This window comes from Podarcis vaucheri (genome assembly GCF_965113315.1).
Source record: "Podarcis vaucheri genome assembly, chromosome: 11".
NCBI classification, from domain to species: Eukaryota; Metazoa; Chordata; class Lepidosauria; order Squamata; family Lacertidae; genus Podarcis; species Podarcis vaucheri.
Genome location: NC_138749.1, coordinates 38,116,370 through 38,132,832, shown reverse-complemented (window position 1 = coordinate 38,132,832; position 16,463 = coordinate 38,116,370). Strand labels below are relative to the sequence as shown.

At 44.4% G+C, this 16,463-nt stretch overlaps 1 protein-coding gene across 1 annotated transcript; it reads left to right on the top strand.

Annotated features, from left to right (window-relative positions):
- Positions 1-7,206: 7,206 nt before the first annotated feature.
- GLRX (glutaredoxin) lies at positions 7,207-14,847 on the top strand. The gene is made up of 3 exons (XM_082191510.1): positions 7,207-7,476; positions 12,090-12,202; positions 14,570-14,847. The coding sequence occupies exons 1-2, from the start codon at positions 7,270-7,272 to the stop codon at positions 12,198-12,200; spliced, it is 318 nt and encodes a 105-aa protein (XP_082047636.1). The 5' UTR covers positions 7,207-7,269; the 3' UTR covers positions 12,201-12,202; positions 14,570-14,847.
- The last annotated feature ends 1,616 nt before the right edge of the window (positions 14,848-16,463 follow it).

The window sequence follows — 16,463 nt, the reverse complement described above, 5'->3', positions numbered from 1 at the left end:
AATTGCCTTCCGAGATGGGACAGTCAGGGACCAAAATTAAATGGGATAGCTTCTACAATTTCCAATGTAGGAGCCAATGTAGGTCTTTCAGGAGAAAAGTCTCAGAATGTCACCATCACCAACTTAGTACAACAGCTTAAACATGTATTTCATTATCTTAATTTCCCTGAAAAACAAAACAAACCCTATTTCTGTTCTCAGGATGTATATCTTACACTTTTCCCCCCTTCCCCAGTCACAAGTGGTTGTTATAGCAACAAGACAGCTGTATACACCTACTTTTGACTCACAGCCCAGAGTTATTTATAGCTGCTGTAATTCCTCATGGTACTTTAGTAATGGAAACCACAGCGAGCTAAAATTGCACAATTGATAGACTGGCATCTTAATCTAGTCTCCGTGCTTGCTGAAATTATCCACACCTCATGCTCCAGTTCCATATTCATCCCTCCAAAATGAAACAAGGCGACATGGCAGGGTGTAGAAAGGAGCAGACGGTTGATATTCATGCCTGTCCAAGTCATCCTTAATAGCAACACCTCAGGAATATGTTTTATTATTGTTGTTAAATGAACTTGAAATGCCTTCACCGTCTCCTCAACCACAATGAATAAACCTAGGGATGAAATAGTTTATCTATGATAATCCTATAATAAAACAAGCAATCAAACAACCACTTTTTAAAAGGTCAGCTCTGTTGAAATTAGGTACATTATGGCACTCTGGGTGCACCAATATGCTGCTGTTTTCTTTTTCACTTCCCTTACTCCCAGGGATATCAAAATAATGAAGCTATTTTCTGATGTGCTAGAATCTGAAAAGTGGGGTAAGTATAGTTTAAGATGCCACAACATGAAGAAAAACCTGAAAATTGAACAATTGTATGCCTCCCCCCTCAAAATGCAGGCCCCAAAGTGCACACCCAAATTATTTAGGGTTCAAGTTTTTCTAGGGGACGCAAATTTTGGTGGCAGGGCCATGCAAGCTGTATGTTGTGCACAGCTCTGGGTACCCATGGTCGCATCCTGATCTCTGTCACACAAAAAGGTCATGTTACACCCCAAAATAAGTAAGCTACTTCCACAGTAGATAGAAAGCAGTAGCTTGGCACACCCATAGTTCGAAGCATGTTTGAAGATTCGTACGCTTTGTCCCCAAGTAGAATATACTATTATAGGCCACCCGAATCCCTGCCAAACCATCCACAGGATTCCAGGGGTCTTGGAATCCTCAACCAGAGTCTGTGCATAGGCTAATCCAGGAATTTCTCTGCAGATTGTATATTCCCTTCATATCCCAAATAATCAAAATCCTACCATTTCTTAATTTCTAGTGTTTAAGGCCCCCCCAAAAAAACCCAACCTATAACAATACTCTCACGCCACTTATTATGCTGGCACCCGTCTAGAGAAAGGCACTCTGGTTACAAGTCTGAAAACGGGACTTCCAAAGACGTAGCAATCCAGACTGAGAACGTGACATTTACTGCTTATTCTGAAATGGCCCTCAGCCCAGCAAAGGACTCTGAGTTCCTGTACGGGGCAGAATGCTGGGCTGTGGGAGTTCCATTTCCTCTTCACACACTTTAAGCTGCCTTGGAGGAACTTCCCGTAACAGCTAGAAATGTGCATTTCTACTCTCAGAAAGGAAGTGCAATCTGGGTTCATCCCTTTACTTCCTTTAAATTGCTCGCATCCTGCCTTGCAGTTACAAACACTTCAAATGCTGCTTGCAAGACAGAAAGAAATAATTAAAACGCTGGAAAGAGAGAAACTACGAAACTACATTAAAATGGCGAAAAATGACAGCAGAATCTGAAAGAGCAAAGCAGCAAGATCGATAAAGTTTTGAATGAATTAGTGTGCAGATATATAACTATAGCCAAATAGGAATAATATTCAGCATTTGAAACAGAAGACCCTCCAAGTGTCCCTGTTTTCCAAGGACAATCCAGGATTACAGAAGCCATTCTGGTTTCTGATTTGATCTCAGAATGTCACCGCTTTTCCTAAGGGCATCCCTATTTTCATCAGAAAAATGTCGGAGGATATGGAGTTATGCTACCCCCCAAGCCAAGGAAATAAGTAACTACTCAGCCTTTGGAAGACATCTGAAGGAAGCCTGTATAGGGAAGTTTTTTAAATGTTCAATATTCTATTATGTTTTTATACATGTTGGAAGCCGCCCAGAGTGGCTGGGGCAACCCAGACATTATTATTATTATTATTATTATTATTATTATTATTATTATTATTATTATTATTAATCTTCCCTATTTTCATTGGCTAAATGTTGGCAGGTCAAGAACAGTAACGCCACCCACCACAAATATTAATGCTCCTTCCTTAGCAAACTGAGAGGTGGTATGGTGTAGCAGTTAGAGGGTCAGAGTAGGATTGAGATGGTTTGAATACCTGCTGAGCTCTGAATCTGACCAGATGATGTTTGGCTAGTAACAATCTCTCCATTCAGCATATAACAGAGGTGTGATGAGGAAGGAGGAGAGCAATTAATGCCACCCTGAGCTCCTTGGAAGAAGGGCGGCATAAAATTGTAATTGATTAAAATAAACAAACCCTTGTGTGATTCCGGGACACTGCACAGCACCCTGGAATCTGTTTTCTGTTTGTGTGTGTGTGCTTTTTGTAGACTTCTCTGTTCATTTCAGCGGCAGGAACAGTACATATTCAAGGAGACCTATGGGGTTTAAGAGGACCTAAATCAAGAGCACATCTCTAGTCTCCTAGATGTGTTTTCTGTATAAGGCACATGGGTGCTAAATATTGCAGATGATGACTAGATCACAGTCAAAATGCAACTTGGCATCCATAGGTTTGTGCCATGACACAATTTAAAAAATTGGTTGCAATCAGCTTAATCCCTCCTGAGGGTTGAGTCTGCAGGCTTGAAAGGCTGAATAGGCAATAACACAGCCAATGTAATCCTTGTGATTTCTGTGCCAGAGCATATTATTGTATTTGTTATCCTTCTTAATAACATTTTTTTTAATTAATGCAAAGTTAGACAAGTCAATCCAAAATGATAGCTCAGGATTCCCAAGTGCTTTAATAAAAACTCACTCCAGCCAATGATATTTTTAAAAATTCAATAACAAAAACGAAACAAAAAAAAAATCTCCATATGGTAAGAAATTTCAGGGTTCCTAAGTAGGCTGGTCAAACTACGCATCAATTTAAAGTCACAGGGTAAATCAATATCAGTAAGTCTTTTTCTTGATTCAGAGTACAGTGGTACCTCGGGTTAAGCACTTTATTCGTTCCAGGGGTCCGTTCTTAACCTGAAACTGTTCTTAACCTGAAGCACCACTTTAGCTAATGGGGTCTCCTGCTGCTGCTGCGCTGCTGCTGCACAATTTCTGTTCTCATCCTGGAGCAAAGTTCTTAACCCGAAGTACTATTTCTGGGTTAGCAGAGTCTGTAACCTGAAGCGTTTGTAACCTGAAGCGTATGTAACCTGAAGCGTATGTAACCCGAGGTACCACTGTAAGGCACTTTGCTTTGGAAGAACTGAAAACTTCATAGATGAATATCCTTGGCATTTAGTTTCAGGGCAGTAAGAAAACTCAGCACTGCAGTGCTCCCAAAAGACTCTAGATAATGGGTTGCCAATGTGTAAGTGTGCTTGCTAGTACCTCCTGTGAAAGATGCAAGTCAATACAGTGGTGCCCCACAAGACGAATGCCTCGCAAGACGAAAAACTCGCTAGACGAAAGGGTTTTGCATTGCTTCGCTAGACAAATTTCCCTATGGGCTTGCTTCGCAAGATGAAAACGTCTTGCGCTTTTTTTTTAAAGCCGCTTGAAGAGGCGCAGTTGCGACGGACCGTGCTTCACAAGACGAAAAACATCACAAGACGAAAAGACTCACAGAACGAATTATTTTCGTCTTGCGAGGCACCACTGTATCAGCTCAAAAATCCACAATGGGTGAGAGATTATTTGCTCTTCCTGCTCAGTTCCTGTTTGCCCAGGCTTGTCGTCTCCTACAGGCCCTCAAGGCAGCATTTTCTGACTGGCACAGTCTACAATTCCTCAGAATTCCCCGTGTGCTCCCTCACTGACCCAGGAAGCTTCGTCACACATCCTCTAGATTTTGCACGTAGATATGAGAGGCGTTCCGGTGTCCTCTTCTTAAAAGATTTCTGCTGATGAGAAGTGCCTAATCCACACGCGGAACAGCTTCAAACATAATGCCTGCGACATGTGGAGAGACTCAGAGTGGCCTTCAGATGGTGGCCAAAGCTTATAAATCTGGGTTAAAGTTTGCACCCTGATATCACTTTGTGAGTACACATGCTTGTATCCCATTTCGATCAAGCTGATTGTGGGGAGGCAGGTAGCTCAGTTGGTAGAGCATGAGATTCCTAATCTCAGGGTTGCGGGTTTGAGCCCCACATTGGGCAAAGAATTCCTACATATCGGGGGTTGGACTAGATGACCCTCGTGGTCCCTTCCAACTCCACAGTTCTAGGCTTCTGTGATCCCTAATTTATCCTACACTGGCTCCCAGTAAGTTTCTGAGCTCAATTCAAAGTGTTGGTGCTGACCTTTAAAGCCCTAAACGGCCTCGGTCCAGTATACCTGAAGGAGCGTCTCCACCCCCACTATTAAACCCAGACACTGAGGTCCAGCTCCGAGGGCCTTCTGGCAGTTCCCTCACTGCGAGAAGCCAAGTTACAGGGAACCAGGCAGAGGGCCTTCTCGGTAGCGGCACCTGCCCTGTGGAACGCCCTCCCACCAGATGTCAAAGAGAAAAATAACTACCAAACTTTTAGAAGACATCTGAAGGCAGCCCTGTTTAGGGAAGCTTTTAATGTTTAATAGGTTATTGTATTTTAGTGTTCTGTTGGAAGCCGCCCAGAGTGGCTGGGGAGGCCCAGCCAGATGGGCGAGGGATAAATAAAAAATTATTATTATTATTATTATTATTATTATTATTATTATTATTATCCTCACGACAAGTGAGTTAGGTTAAACTGAGAGCATTGACTGGCTCAGGGAAGCCACGTGGCCCCAGCTGATAGCGATGTGCCATCTCCACAGCCGGGAAAACCTATGTCCCCACTGTGGAAGGACATGTGGATCCAGAATTGACCTCCACAGTCACTTATGGATTCATTGTTAAAACCGTGTTTATGGAAGACAATCTTACTCGGCTATGAGTGATCGCCAAAGAAGAAAGAAGTAGTACATGACAAACATGGGACTGCAAGTATGACAGGCAATGACAGTCCAGAGTTATTTGCCGACTTTGTGGCTTGTTTAGCAGCAACATACAGACGCGACACAGCTTTCCTAGCATGGCTGTGGAGATGACACTGTTGCTATATGTTGACAATATGCCAAGTTTCATGACACTGCATTTCAAAAAGGGTTTTGCAATAGTCTCACAAGAGCTGCAGTTGTCATATGTGAGGAGTCTTAGTCAATCAGGGAGTCAGAACAATGCATCATTCATTCATCCCAATGTCCTGTACTGCAATACACAGATCAGAGGTTGTGTCCTAAATGGGACAATCATTTTCCTGCTATCCAGTTTGGTACGTTAACGTAATGGGCAGCTTACCTAACTGATAATCTTATAATCATGTTGATAGATTTATATAATAGTTTTCAGCTCAAGCATGCTACTCCTTCCAGAGGCAAGCAGTTCCTCAGGTCACCTGTGTGAAATGCACTGTGAAAATGGCATTTTCTTTGGGTTGTCTCCAATGGTGTGTTTACTCAGAGTAAACCCACTGAAATTAATGAAGATGATCAACATAGATCTTTTAATTTCAGTGGGTCTGCTTTGAAGAAAACCAACAATGGATGCAATCCTTTTCATTTAAAATCTGTTGCAGGTTAACTCAATTTTTTATGTATTTTTATTATAATATTAAGAGAAGTTATTTCCTCTGTTTCTTCAGACTCCTTCCTTCCTGCCATGTTTTTAGAGAGAGAAATCCAATCTGTGTGTTAGAAGTTACACCCTTTTTGATCTGAAAGCATTCTCAGAATAACCTACTTCATATGATCGTGGGAGGATATAACAGGAGAAGCCCTTGCAATCTGGGCAAAACCAGTTGTGTGCACCCAGCTCAGTCAGATGAGGGAAATCCTAAGGCAGGTGAAAATCTGAAGCTGCTAGCTCTTAGTGAGACTTTTGATCTATTCTTTTGTTCCTCCATGCATAGTATAAGAGGTTGTGTGCATCCAGTTATACCTGATGAGAAAAAGAAACACATGAAAATGTGACAAATACATGAATCTGGAGGCCAAGGCGGGAGCCCCCTCCCATTTCCAGGATCTGAAGAGTGCAGTCCCATATATGTTTACTCCAAAGTAAATTCCACCTTGTTCAATGAGGCTTCCTGCTTAGCTTGGTTTATTTCATTTACTTTACTGTATATTTAGTTGTAATAACATGTTCACTATGGGAACCTTTGGGCCAAAGATAAGTATATAAACACACTGTATGATGAATTCTTCTTCTTCTTATTTTCTACACAGGAGCCCTGCCTTCTTTTGCATCTGGCCACTCTAGTTTCGGATTTCAGTCTTGGAAAGTGCATTGTATCAAGGCACCTGTTGCTTCTAGCTCTGTGGCTATTTTGTCACAGGAACAAGCCCAGCAGAGCCAGTCAATACAATGTCAGCAGGGAAGAAGAGGCATGACTTTCTGTTGCAGACCAAGCTTTTCATTTGGTTGGTTAGACCACAGTGCTGATAACGGCAAGGTTGCAGGTTCGATTCCCCCTTCATTGCAGAGGGTTGGACTAGATGATCCTCAGGGTCCCTTCCGATGGATTTCTAGCCTGCCTTTCAATCCCACAGAAAACTGTGGAAGCATATTTACTTGGAAGTTGGTCTCACGCTGTTCTGTAGGAGTTGCACCTCAGGAAGCAAGTTTGACTGCTGCAAGGAAGACTCTTCTATCCAAAACAAATAAAAGCCATGCAAATGCTATGAAGCAAGTAATTTCCATCCAAAATGGACTAAGGGCGCGCCAGGAAATTATTTACCACGCAGCTTGTGTAGGGAATACAGACCATAACGCTTCCACTGGGCAACTGTTCATAGTCCTTTCTGACATTTTTTTTAAAAAAGAAAGAAGAAAGCCGCAGATAAGAGAGGGCGAGGGCTCCTCCTACAGGGTGTAGTCCCTTAAAGGAGGAGCGACGGCTGCAACTCATAAAAGAGCGCACAGCGCGGCGGGAGCTGCTGCAATCTTCCAGTTGCGCGAGGCTGCTTGTGGCGAAGGTCCCAGAATGGCTCAGCAATTCGTCAACAGCAAGCTGAAAGCTGATAAGGTGGTTGTATTCGGCAAGTCGAGCTGTCCTTACTGCCACGACGCTGTCAAGCTCCTGGAAGGACTTCACCTCAAGCCTGGGCACTTCGAGTATGTGGATCTCACCACCCGAAGCGACATGTCTGCTATCCAGGACTATCTTTTGGAGTTAACGGGGGCCAGAACAGTGAGTTTCCTTTCAATAATCCTAATTCTTGCGCGCGAGGGAGAAGGAAAGCAATAATTCCCCCCCCCCCGCTTTCTAGCCGTGCATTTCTCTTTAGATTCCTCCACCCTACCGTAGGAAGTGGCTCTCCGCCCCCGCCCCCCATGACATCAACTGAAAAAAGCTCTCCAACATGTGGACATCACTGGAAGTCCTTTTACGCACGGCTCAGGAAATGACCCCGCCTTGAGCGTCTACAGCAAAGCCCCTTGCAAAAGGTTCTGAGCTCTCAATGGATCTCTGGGGCTACTTTGTGCGGAAACGAGCATCTGTCTTTGGATCCCGCTGCGCTCAGTGCTGCTGCCATGTAATGACGAGAGGATTGCTGGAATCTTGCGTTAACGCCCATCCATCCCCACCTGAGTCACTTTCTGTGAGAAGCAGGATACTGGACTGTAGAGACTTTTGGTCTGGTCCATAGGGCGTTTTGTGTTTGCTAGCTACCTCACAGGGATGTTGTGTGGATACAGTGGGGTGGGTGGGAATTGTGTGCTCTGCCTTAAGCTCCATCTGGGGGTGAGGATAGGACAGAAACAAAGCTGCGTAGCTGAGGTGGCCCTGATACCTTAAGGGCCACTTCTGCTACCCAGCTTTGCAAAGATCTCTGTTCTTCCAGGGAAGCTCAGGACCACGTTGCCCTTCATATGTCCTTGTGAGGTATTTTTTTTGCTTGTAGCTCACCTGAAGTTAGGGGGTGAACTACAGAGGGAGGTGCTGAGAGTTGTTAGGGAAACCCCTGTTCCTCTCACAGAGATGCAACTCTGTAATTTAACAACCAATCCCTCTTCCCCGGGAACTCTAGAAACTGTTAACTCTATGAGGAGAACAGGTGTCTCCCAGAAATTATCAGCAGCCTTAAAAAACTATGGTTTCCAGGATTCTTGGGGAGAAGCCATCACTGTTCAGTAGAGGTTTCAAACCACTTTAAATGTGTAGTGCAGAAGGGTTCAAAGTCATGCTCATTTAGGCTATGGTGGGGTTAGCAAGCTAACACACCACCCTGCTCTACTTTTTTCCGTTGTGGGCTTTAACAGAGTCCAAGCAGCCCTTAAAAAAAAAAAAAAGACACATAGGCACATGTAAACTGCTTTGTTTTCTTACAATCAAGCAGTATATATAAATGATGGTGGTAGTGGTGAGAGCAAGTGTCACATGAGATGTGATGGGTAAGATAAATCATTCTTGACACTCACAGCAAGAATGCGCATCTTCTGGAACAGTTTCCAGAATTCTTCTATAGGTGAGAAAGATTTTTGTAAGACACAATGTAAGTCTTTTGAAACATAACTATTAAGAAGCGAGTCTTTTGAAACGTTGTACCTAGAAAAATGCGAGTCTTTTGAAACATAGCTAGTAAGGCGTGACTCTTTTGAAAGATATTGTAACTAGTGTACACAGAAATTGAAATATTTCAGTATTTTAAGTACTGTACTTAAAACCAATCCCTCCAGGGGTGGACCAAACTAGCAGCCTGATAGATCACTCCTGTAAAACCTTGTACTATTTCCAAAAGAATATGTGGCAACTATAACGTAAGCTAAGACATAACAAGCTTGTTCTCATGTTGTAATAGAGAAGCCATTCCTGTGCCACTTCTTCCCTTTGTGAAACTTAACGCAACTTCTTCCTTCAAACTTTTCAAGATGAGCAATGTGCCTGGAGCAGGGACGCTTTAGGGAATTCAGATTTCTTAACAGGGCAGGATGTTGAGTAAGGGAGGTAAATCCCTTTTGGAATTCTCAATTAGTCAGACTTCCATTTAGTTATGCACTGCAGGGCGAAGAGTCTGAGTTTTGTGTTCAGGCCATACCCTTGCGTATATGAAGCTGGCTTCTCTGACCACAGGTTTTCAGAATTTCTACCTCAGTGCCTCTCCTTTTGTTACTGGATTCCATCTCCCATCATCCCTGACCATCAGCTAGGCTGGCTAGACCTGACGGGAATTTAGAGTCCCAACAGCTTCTTGGAGCCACCCCAGTTGTAAATGAGGCGCATGGTGTCTCAATCATGATGATAATTGGCACAGCCCGTTGGTGGGTTGCCAACATTTCTGCTGGCCCTGCCCTTGTCTCTTGAATGGCTGCCTATAATGCATAAAGTTAATGGCCAGTACTTCTGTTTCCGCTTTCTGAGCTGGATGTAAAACAAAGGAACAGCTGCACTTAACTGCATGTCATAATAACTCTATACAAACCTTTGGGGCAACAGGGTATACTGTAAACAGTCTGGGTTGCCTCACCTAAAAAAAGGGGGGGGATGCTGTAGAAATGGAGAAAGGTTCAAAGAAAGAGGAACCCAAATTATAGAGCAACATCGCCATGAGGAAAGGTTACAAGCTTTGGGAGGCTTTTAGCTTTAAAAAAAAGGTTATCTCCTCTTCTCTGGGGTCATCCAGTGGAGATGAATGTTGGAAGATTCAGGACAAACAAATGGGTACACTAATTCACATAGTGCATAATTGGAATTGACTACCAACTTGAATTGCTTTAAAAGGGGATTAGATAGAGCTTTTGGTGGCTATCATTCATGATGGGGTATATATTACCTCTATGGGACTTCCCATAGGTGGGCCACTATGGCAGCAGAATCCTGAAGGACCTTTCATCTGATTTCATACGCTTCTTCTTGGAGAGCCAGTAGAAGCCAAATCCCCAGGGAATTCCCTGTTTGCAAGTCCCACTGAAATGAAAAGAACCTGTATATAAGAGTGGTTGGGTGGTTGCCCATCCCATTCACCTCAATGGGATTTGCACCACAGAACTTCAGAAGGAAGGAGGGACTGTGCCTGTTGTATTGTGGGGACCTATATCTAATTAAACTTAACATTATTGCACTGAGAACAGCACCTCCGATTAAAATCCACAGCTTAATGCCGCAAAATGGGGCTTCATGTGAGGAGTTTCATACTGTGCTGGTGAGCAACAGATAACAGATGTTGAGTAAAACCTCCTGAGACATTAGCTTCAGGCCAAGAATGGCGGCAGGCACAAAAGTGTCCTGTTACCTTGGCAGACTAGTTTATAATGTCCCTGGTCTTCTTAAAATGTTCTGGATAGGGGCCCTCTGGGAGTTACTGCAAGCTGCAACGAGAATCCTTTGTGCTAAGAAGGCACTTCCTCCTTGGAAAAAGCAAGTTATGCAAATCTAGGCAATGAATTCCAAGACCTATGGCACAGTGACCTTTGCCGTAGTGCATGGGAGGGTAAATCACACCTGCACCTGATGGAAATTTGTCATGTGCAAATTTCCTGTTACATGAGATCCAGCTGCAATAGTTCTTGTTACAACAGTCTTTTCTGCATCCTCAAGAGATGAACTGCCTCTAGTATTGCTTGCCCTGAAATTTACAGCATCACACACAACAAGAACGTGTCTTCATGGCCTGCAAGATACAGATGTGACCTTGCGGGTCTTTGGCCCTGCTGCTCTGTTCCATTTGCTTGCCATTCTATCCCATGGTTCACAGCACCGAAGAGAAGCGGATTGAAGGAATTATTGGAAGAGGTGCCATCACTGTATACTGTCTTGGGAACTTCCGGCACCCGAAGTGAGGGGAAAGAGTCTTCAGATTTGTACCTAGAAATCCTGCTCACCCCAGGAGTGAGGAAGGTCTGATCCACAGTCTTAATTAGGCCTGGCATGGGTCTCAATTTGCCCTGGGAGGCTGTATTTTTTTTCTCCTCCCCACGCCAACTTGCTGCAGGCAGGGGTGTTCCGGGGGGGCGCACTTGGTACCATTCCAAAGGAGGGATGACAAAATGCACCCCCAGGACATGCACCATGCCCCCTGGAACGAGCGCCGCTCTGGGTACTGGAGCAGGTTGCTTCGCCTCTGGCTGCATGCACCTGACATCACATACGATGGCGGGTTAGGGGCTGCCAATGCCCAGTTGGGAACGTTAAAATTCACTCCTGGTTGTGCATTGGCAAGGGAGGCATGTTGTCACTGTGAGTCACCTGACTGAGAGTGAGAGCAAACCAGCTGGCAACGACTGCCTTACGTAGTTCCCCATAGGGAACGCAGGAGAAAAGCTGAACTTCAAGTAAGTGCCTGTCAGCCTCTCAGACCTTGCACTTCAAGGTCTCTGGGATCAGAGCTCCATGAGGAACTCTGTAGCCAGCCAGGGCTTGCAAAGAGCTTTGTTCTGCACCTTGAACTCTGACTATCAGCTACCTGGCACTTCAAAGCACCACACAGGATTCAATGTAAGCCCTGTGTGACACTATCAAGTCCCAGCAATTGTCAGCACTTCAAAGCACCCCATCGCCAAATGTCATTGTGACATTGGATGATTGGCAGGTGTCTGGCCACACCCAACTGTCAAATTTCACCCATAAAGGTAGGGGAGATAAGGATCAGGTCTGCTGGCTGGATCCAGTTCTCCAGCCCTGCACTACCCTTATCCCTCTAACTTAGTAGTCAAGCTGCCACCTCTCTCTCTCTTAACGTTTATCTTTTGCTGTCATTCTTATAGCTCTGTTTTAAGCTCTTGCCTCCCTCGGAGACTATGCTCCTAAAATCCTTTTTTCTTTGCCGAGTAATCCTAACTAACAACTTTAACTACTTCTTCTAGGTCCCTCGTGTCTTTATTGGAGAAAAGTGTATAGGTGGCTTTACAGACCTGGACACTCTATATAGGAGTGGAGAACTTAAATCCACTTTGCAGAAGATTGGAGCCTTGTGAAGGTAAGTGTTTGGATATGCTATCCAGCCAACTTGAGAATGATGAAGAAATGCAGATGCAGCCCTGTGAGCCAAACTATGTGTTACATTCAATATGTAAGAGCAGTTCATCTAGTGCTTCATTTTGCTTAATACTACAGTAAGTGGTCTGTGGCACTTTCGAAATTCACCAGCTATTGGCCACTTGTGACCACACGAAGACACAAGAATGATGCCTGACATCTCCAAGATCTGGAGAAGCTTGCCTTGAAAGGTCCTTGGATCTTGCCTGTTTTCACACACTAACAACAACATAGCCTTTATAATTCTACCCATGGTATTTTATCTGCACCATCAGAGCGAATTTCAGGAACCAAAACGGTCTATTGCAAAAGACAGCCTTCTGAGCCGTCTGGCCCCCAAATGGCGACTAGACATTCTGTTTTGGTGACTATAATCCTGGTTTAAGGAGCCATTTGGTGCCTAGCTTATATATATCTGAGTTTCTAACACTGGGGTGGGTGGAATTGTATCAGGTAGCACATAGGGAGAGGGGGATTAAACCTTCCCTCCCCTGCTGCAATTGAACCCCCATATAACCATTAGCTGTAGCTGGGTGCTTTTTAATAAAGCAAGCTGCTGTGACAGGAAGGGACTCTGGTCGTGATCTTGGTGATGGAAGGAAGGTTTAAACTTCGTTTCCCCATGCATAGTGGTACCCATTACAATTCCCTCATATTAATAAAAATTTGTAGCTGCATGCTTTGCATAGCATGTTATTTGACTCCAGTTAAACTAATGTTGTTGTTGGCCGTGCTGGCTGGAGTTGTAAAAAAAAAACCCCTACAAACGAAAAAAATCAGGTGGGCACCGGGTTGGGGAAGACGAGCATAGCTCAAGTAGCTGCAAATGCAACTCCTTGCACACAAAGCAGAAACATGTGACTGGCTGCTCCCACAAGCAGCATAAAGGATTCCTGACATGCACAGAGGTTTATTTTGAGAAAAGCTTGCTGCAAAAGTATTTTCAAAATGTGCAGAGGAATCTTGCTGCAGGAATGAGGAGGCAACTTTAAAATGGCAAGAACGTATCTTGGCATCTCATGCTGCACATCAGATGAAGAGAAACGAGGCTTGCCAGCATCTTGCTCGCAGCTAGATATTGTAGGGCAGTCGATTTCCTGAATTGTATTAGTTTAAAAGAGGCATACCAGAGGCGGGGGGGGGGGGTATACTTTTTCTAGGCCAAGCACACAGCTCTTCTGAAGGCCTAGACACTTGAAATAATAGGGTTGGAAACATGCAGGGGTTTGCAAGTGCCTGAGCTCTGGAAATGAACAGCTGCTTCACAGGTCAGTTGCCCTTGGAAGCATTCTCGATGTTCTTCTGTCTGGGAGCCTGGCTTGGAACGCTGGAAGCAACAGCTGGAGAAAGGAGCTTTTCAATATGTTCTGCAGAGCCTGTTAACCTTTCTCATTCCCACAGAGCAGTGACTTCACCCTCCAAGTCAGCTAGAGGTAGCTTATGCTTAACCCTGTGTCGCAGAATAAGTGCCAGTCCTTGCCAAGTGTAGTCATTGCCTCAGTTCAAGTTGCACTTACACCCACGCCATATAATTAAAGCAACAGCTTTTCCCAAAGATTCCTGGGCCTTGTAGTTTACCCTTCACAGAGATACAGTTCCCCAGTACCGTTAACAAACTACATTTCCCAGGATACTTTGCTGGAAGCAATGTGCTTTAAGTGCATGGTGTGGTTGTAACCTTTAAGCCTCTGCTTTTAACAGAGGGGCATCACTCACTGGAGGAGGCAATAGGAAGTGCAACTACTAAAATTGCTAACTGTTCCTACTGTGCAAAGAAGTGAGAGCCTTATAATGGTGTGCAACCATCTCGGTACACTTTTGCACCAACAGAGAGAGTGCAGAAAACATAGTTTAGATAGGTTTGCACAGTCCAGGGCAGTTATTGGTCACTTAATATTCTTTTTTCAACTATAGTGGTACCTCGGTTTTTGAACGTAATCCGTTCCAGAAGACCGTTCGAGTTGCGAAACATTCAAAAACCAAAAACTAAATAGCCAACAGCTTGGCCCCAGGATCTTGCACTCAGCGGAAGCTGTATGGCATGTTCGACTTCTGAGGTGTGTTCGAAAACTGAGGCATTTACTTCTGGGTTTACAGCGTTCAAAAACCAAAATGTTCATCAATGGAGACGTTCAAAAACCGAGGTACCACTGTATTGCATTTCCAGTATAATCGTCTCAGTGGCGATGGGTTTCTTTTTTGAAACCAAGCTTTCTCCCAAAGTACTGCTCAAGATCTTCATAGCTGCCAAATGTCATTTCATGGAAACCTTCCAGTGTTCATAATGTGTCCCTTTTTTAATTTTCAGAGCAGCAATGGACTGGAGGACAGCACTACCTCATGCTACTGCACTATCTTCTGGAAATGAAATCGCAGCTGCCTGCCTCTCGCTTTATCCTGCATCTACTATGTTGCTTATGGTGCATTTCAATGTAGAGTAATGATGGCCGAAGGCTTTGGTCACTGTCTGGTTTTGCTGAGCACGTGGCTGTAACTTCTGGCATGTTTTAGTATGCACCATCTCTGCTAGTTTACATGGGGACGGTCAGAACCTGATGCAGTGGAATAAAATGCTTGTACTAAGAAGGAGTTTTATTATATAATTTATATGCACATATACACTGGTAGCAATCTTCATTCTCTAAGAGCTGGTCCTTGCCTAGCCCAGACAGCACTATCCATGCACATAGGGGAGGCATCAGTGGTCTGGGGGGGAGAACGGCAAAGTTTGCAGGGAGGGCTCTTAAAGGGAGCCACAGAAAACATCCCAGGGAGGTTTGAGCATGCTGCATGAGGCACAGAAGTCAAGTTAACTTGTGGAGAGTAGGAATGAAAAATCCAGCAGGAGAGGGAATGCAATGTCTGGGATTCTGAGTATATTCTGAGAATGTACTGCAGCATTTTGTTGTAGGCCATACTTCTTCCTCTCATACAACCAATATCATTAGCTTTGTTTACTTCCTTCCAACATGGGTGAGTCCATACATTGACACCTGGCTTTTTCCACCTTGTAGAAATTTGGTTCCTGCCCTCCTTCAATCACTTCTCAAAGTTAGCTGGTCCTTCAGGCTCAGAATAACAGAGCCCTTTGTATCTGCCCATACTCATACATTATTGAGTCATCCATCATAAAAGGGATTTAAGTGGTACAAGGCAGGGTGTACCTGCCTTATTTGCTACAGCTGCATCCTAAAGCACCCTTTTGGGACTCTTGTCTCCTATGCATTTGGGCATTGTTTGTGGGGCATCAGTCAGCATACTTCAATTTTTATGACTCTCCATTCTTCTAGTGAGCCCTAGATTGTTAGGCCTCTGGGCAGGGATCTGTACAATGCCTGCCCACAAAAGTTAATGTTTAGATTTAATAGCACTTAATGGCAAAGCACTTAGCAGCTGTTCTCTTGACCTTCACAATTACTTTCTGGGGAAAAAGTTTCACCTCTGTTTAGAGGTGGAGTTTAGAGGATGCAGTCACTTAACTCCATGCCACCCAGGAATGCAACAGCAGAGAAGGAACTTAAATCCTGTGCTTTTAAGGGCTGTGATCAGTCAACTTGTTGCCTCCTGTGCGTTGTACAGGGGTAGCACTGTCCAGCAAGGTGATGAGTTCAGTGTCAGAATATTTCCCTGTATTTGAGAACAACAGCACCCTCAAACTGATATGCCACTAATTCCCTACACAGCTAATTTTCCTATAGAATGGGTGGCACTGTGGTCTAAATCACTGAACCTCTTGGGATTGCCAGTCAGAAGGTTGGTGGTTCAAATCCACGTGATGGGGTGAGCTCCTGCTGCTCTGTCCCAGCTTATTGCAACCTAGCAGTTTGAAAGCAAGCCAGCACAAGTAGATAAATAGGTACAGCTGTGGTGGGAAGGTAAAGAGTGTTTCTGTGTGCTCTGGTTTCTGACAGTGTCCCATTCCACCAGAAGCAGTTTGGTCATGCTGGCCACATGTCCCGGAAAGCTGTCTGCGGACAAACGCCGGCTCCCTCAGCCTGAAGCGAGATGAACGCCACACCCCATAGTCACCTTTGACTGGACTTAACCGTCCAGGGGGCATTTATCTTACCTTTACTTCTGCTATGGTAATTTGAGAGTACAAATCGGTACAGGGGAGACTTGGATTCCAGTCCCCACTGAGCTCACAGACTGAGCTTGGGCCAGTCACTGTGTCTTAGCCAACCCTTCATCAACCTACCCAG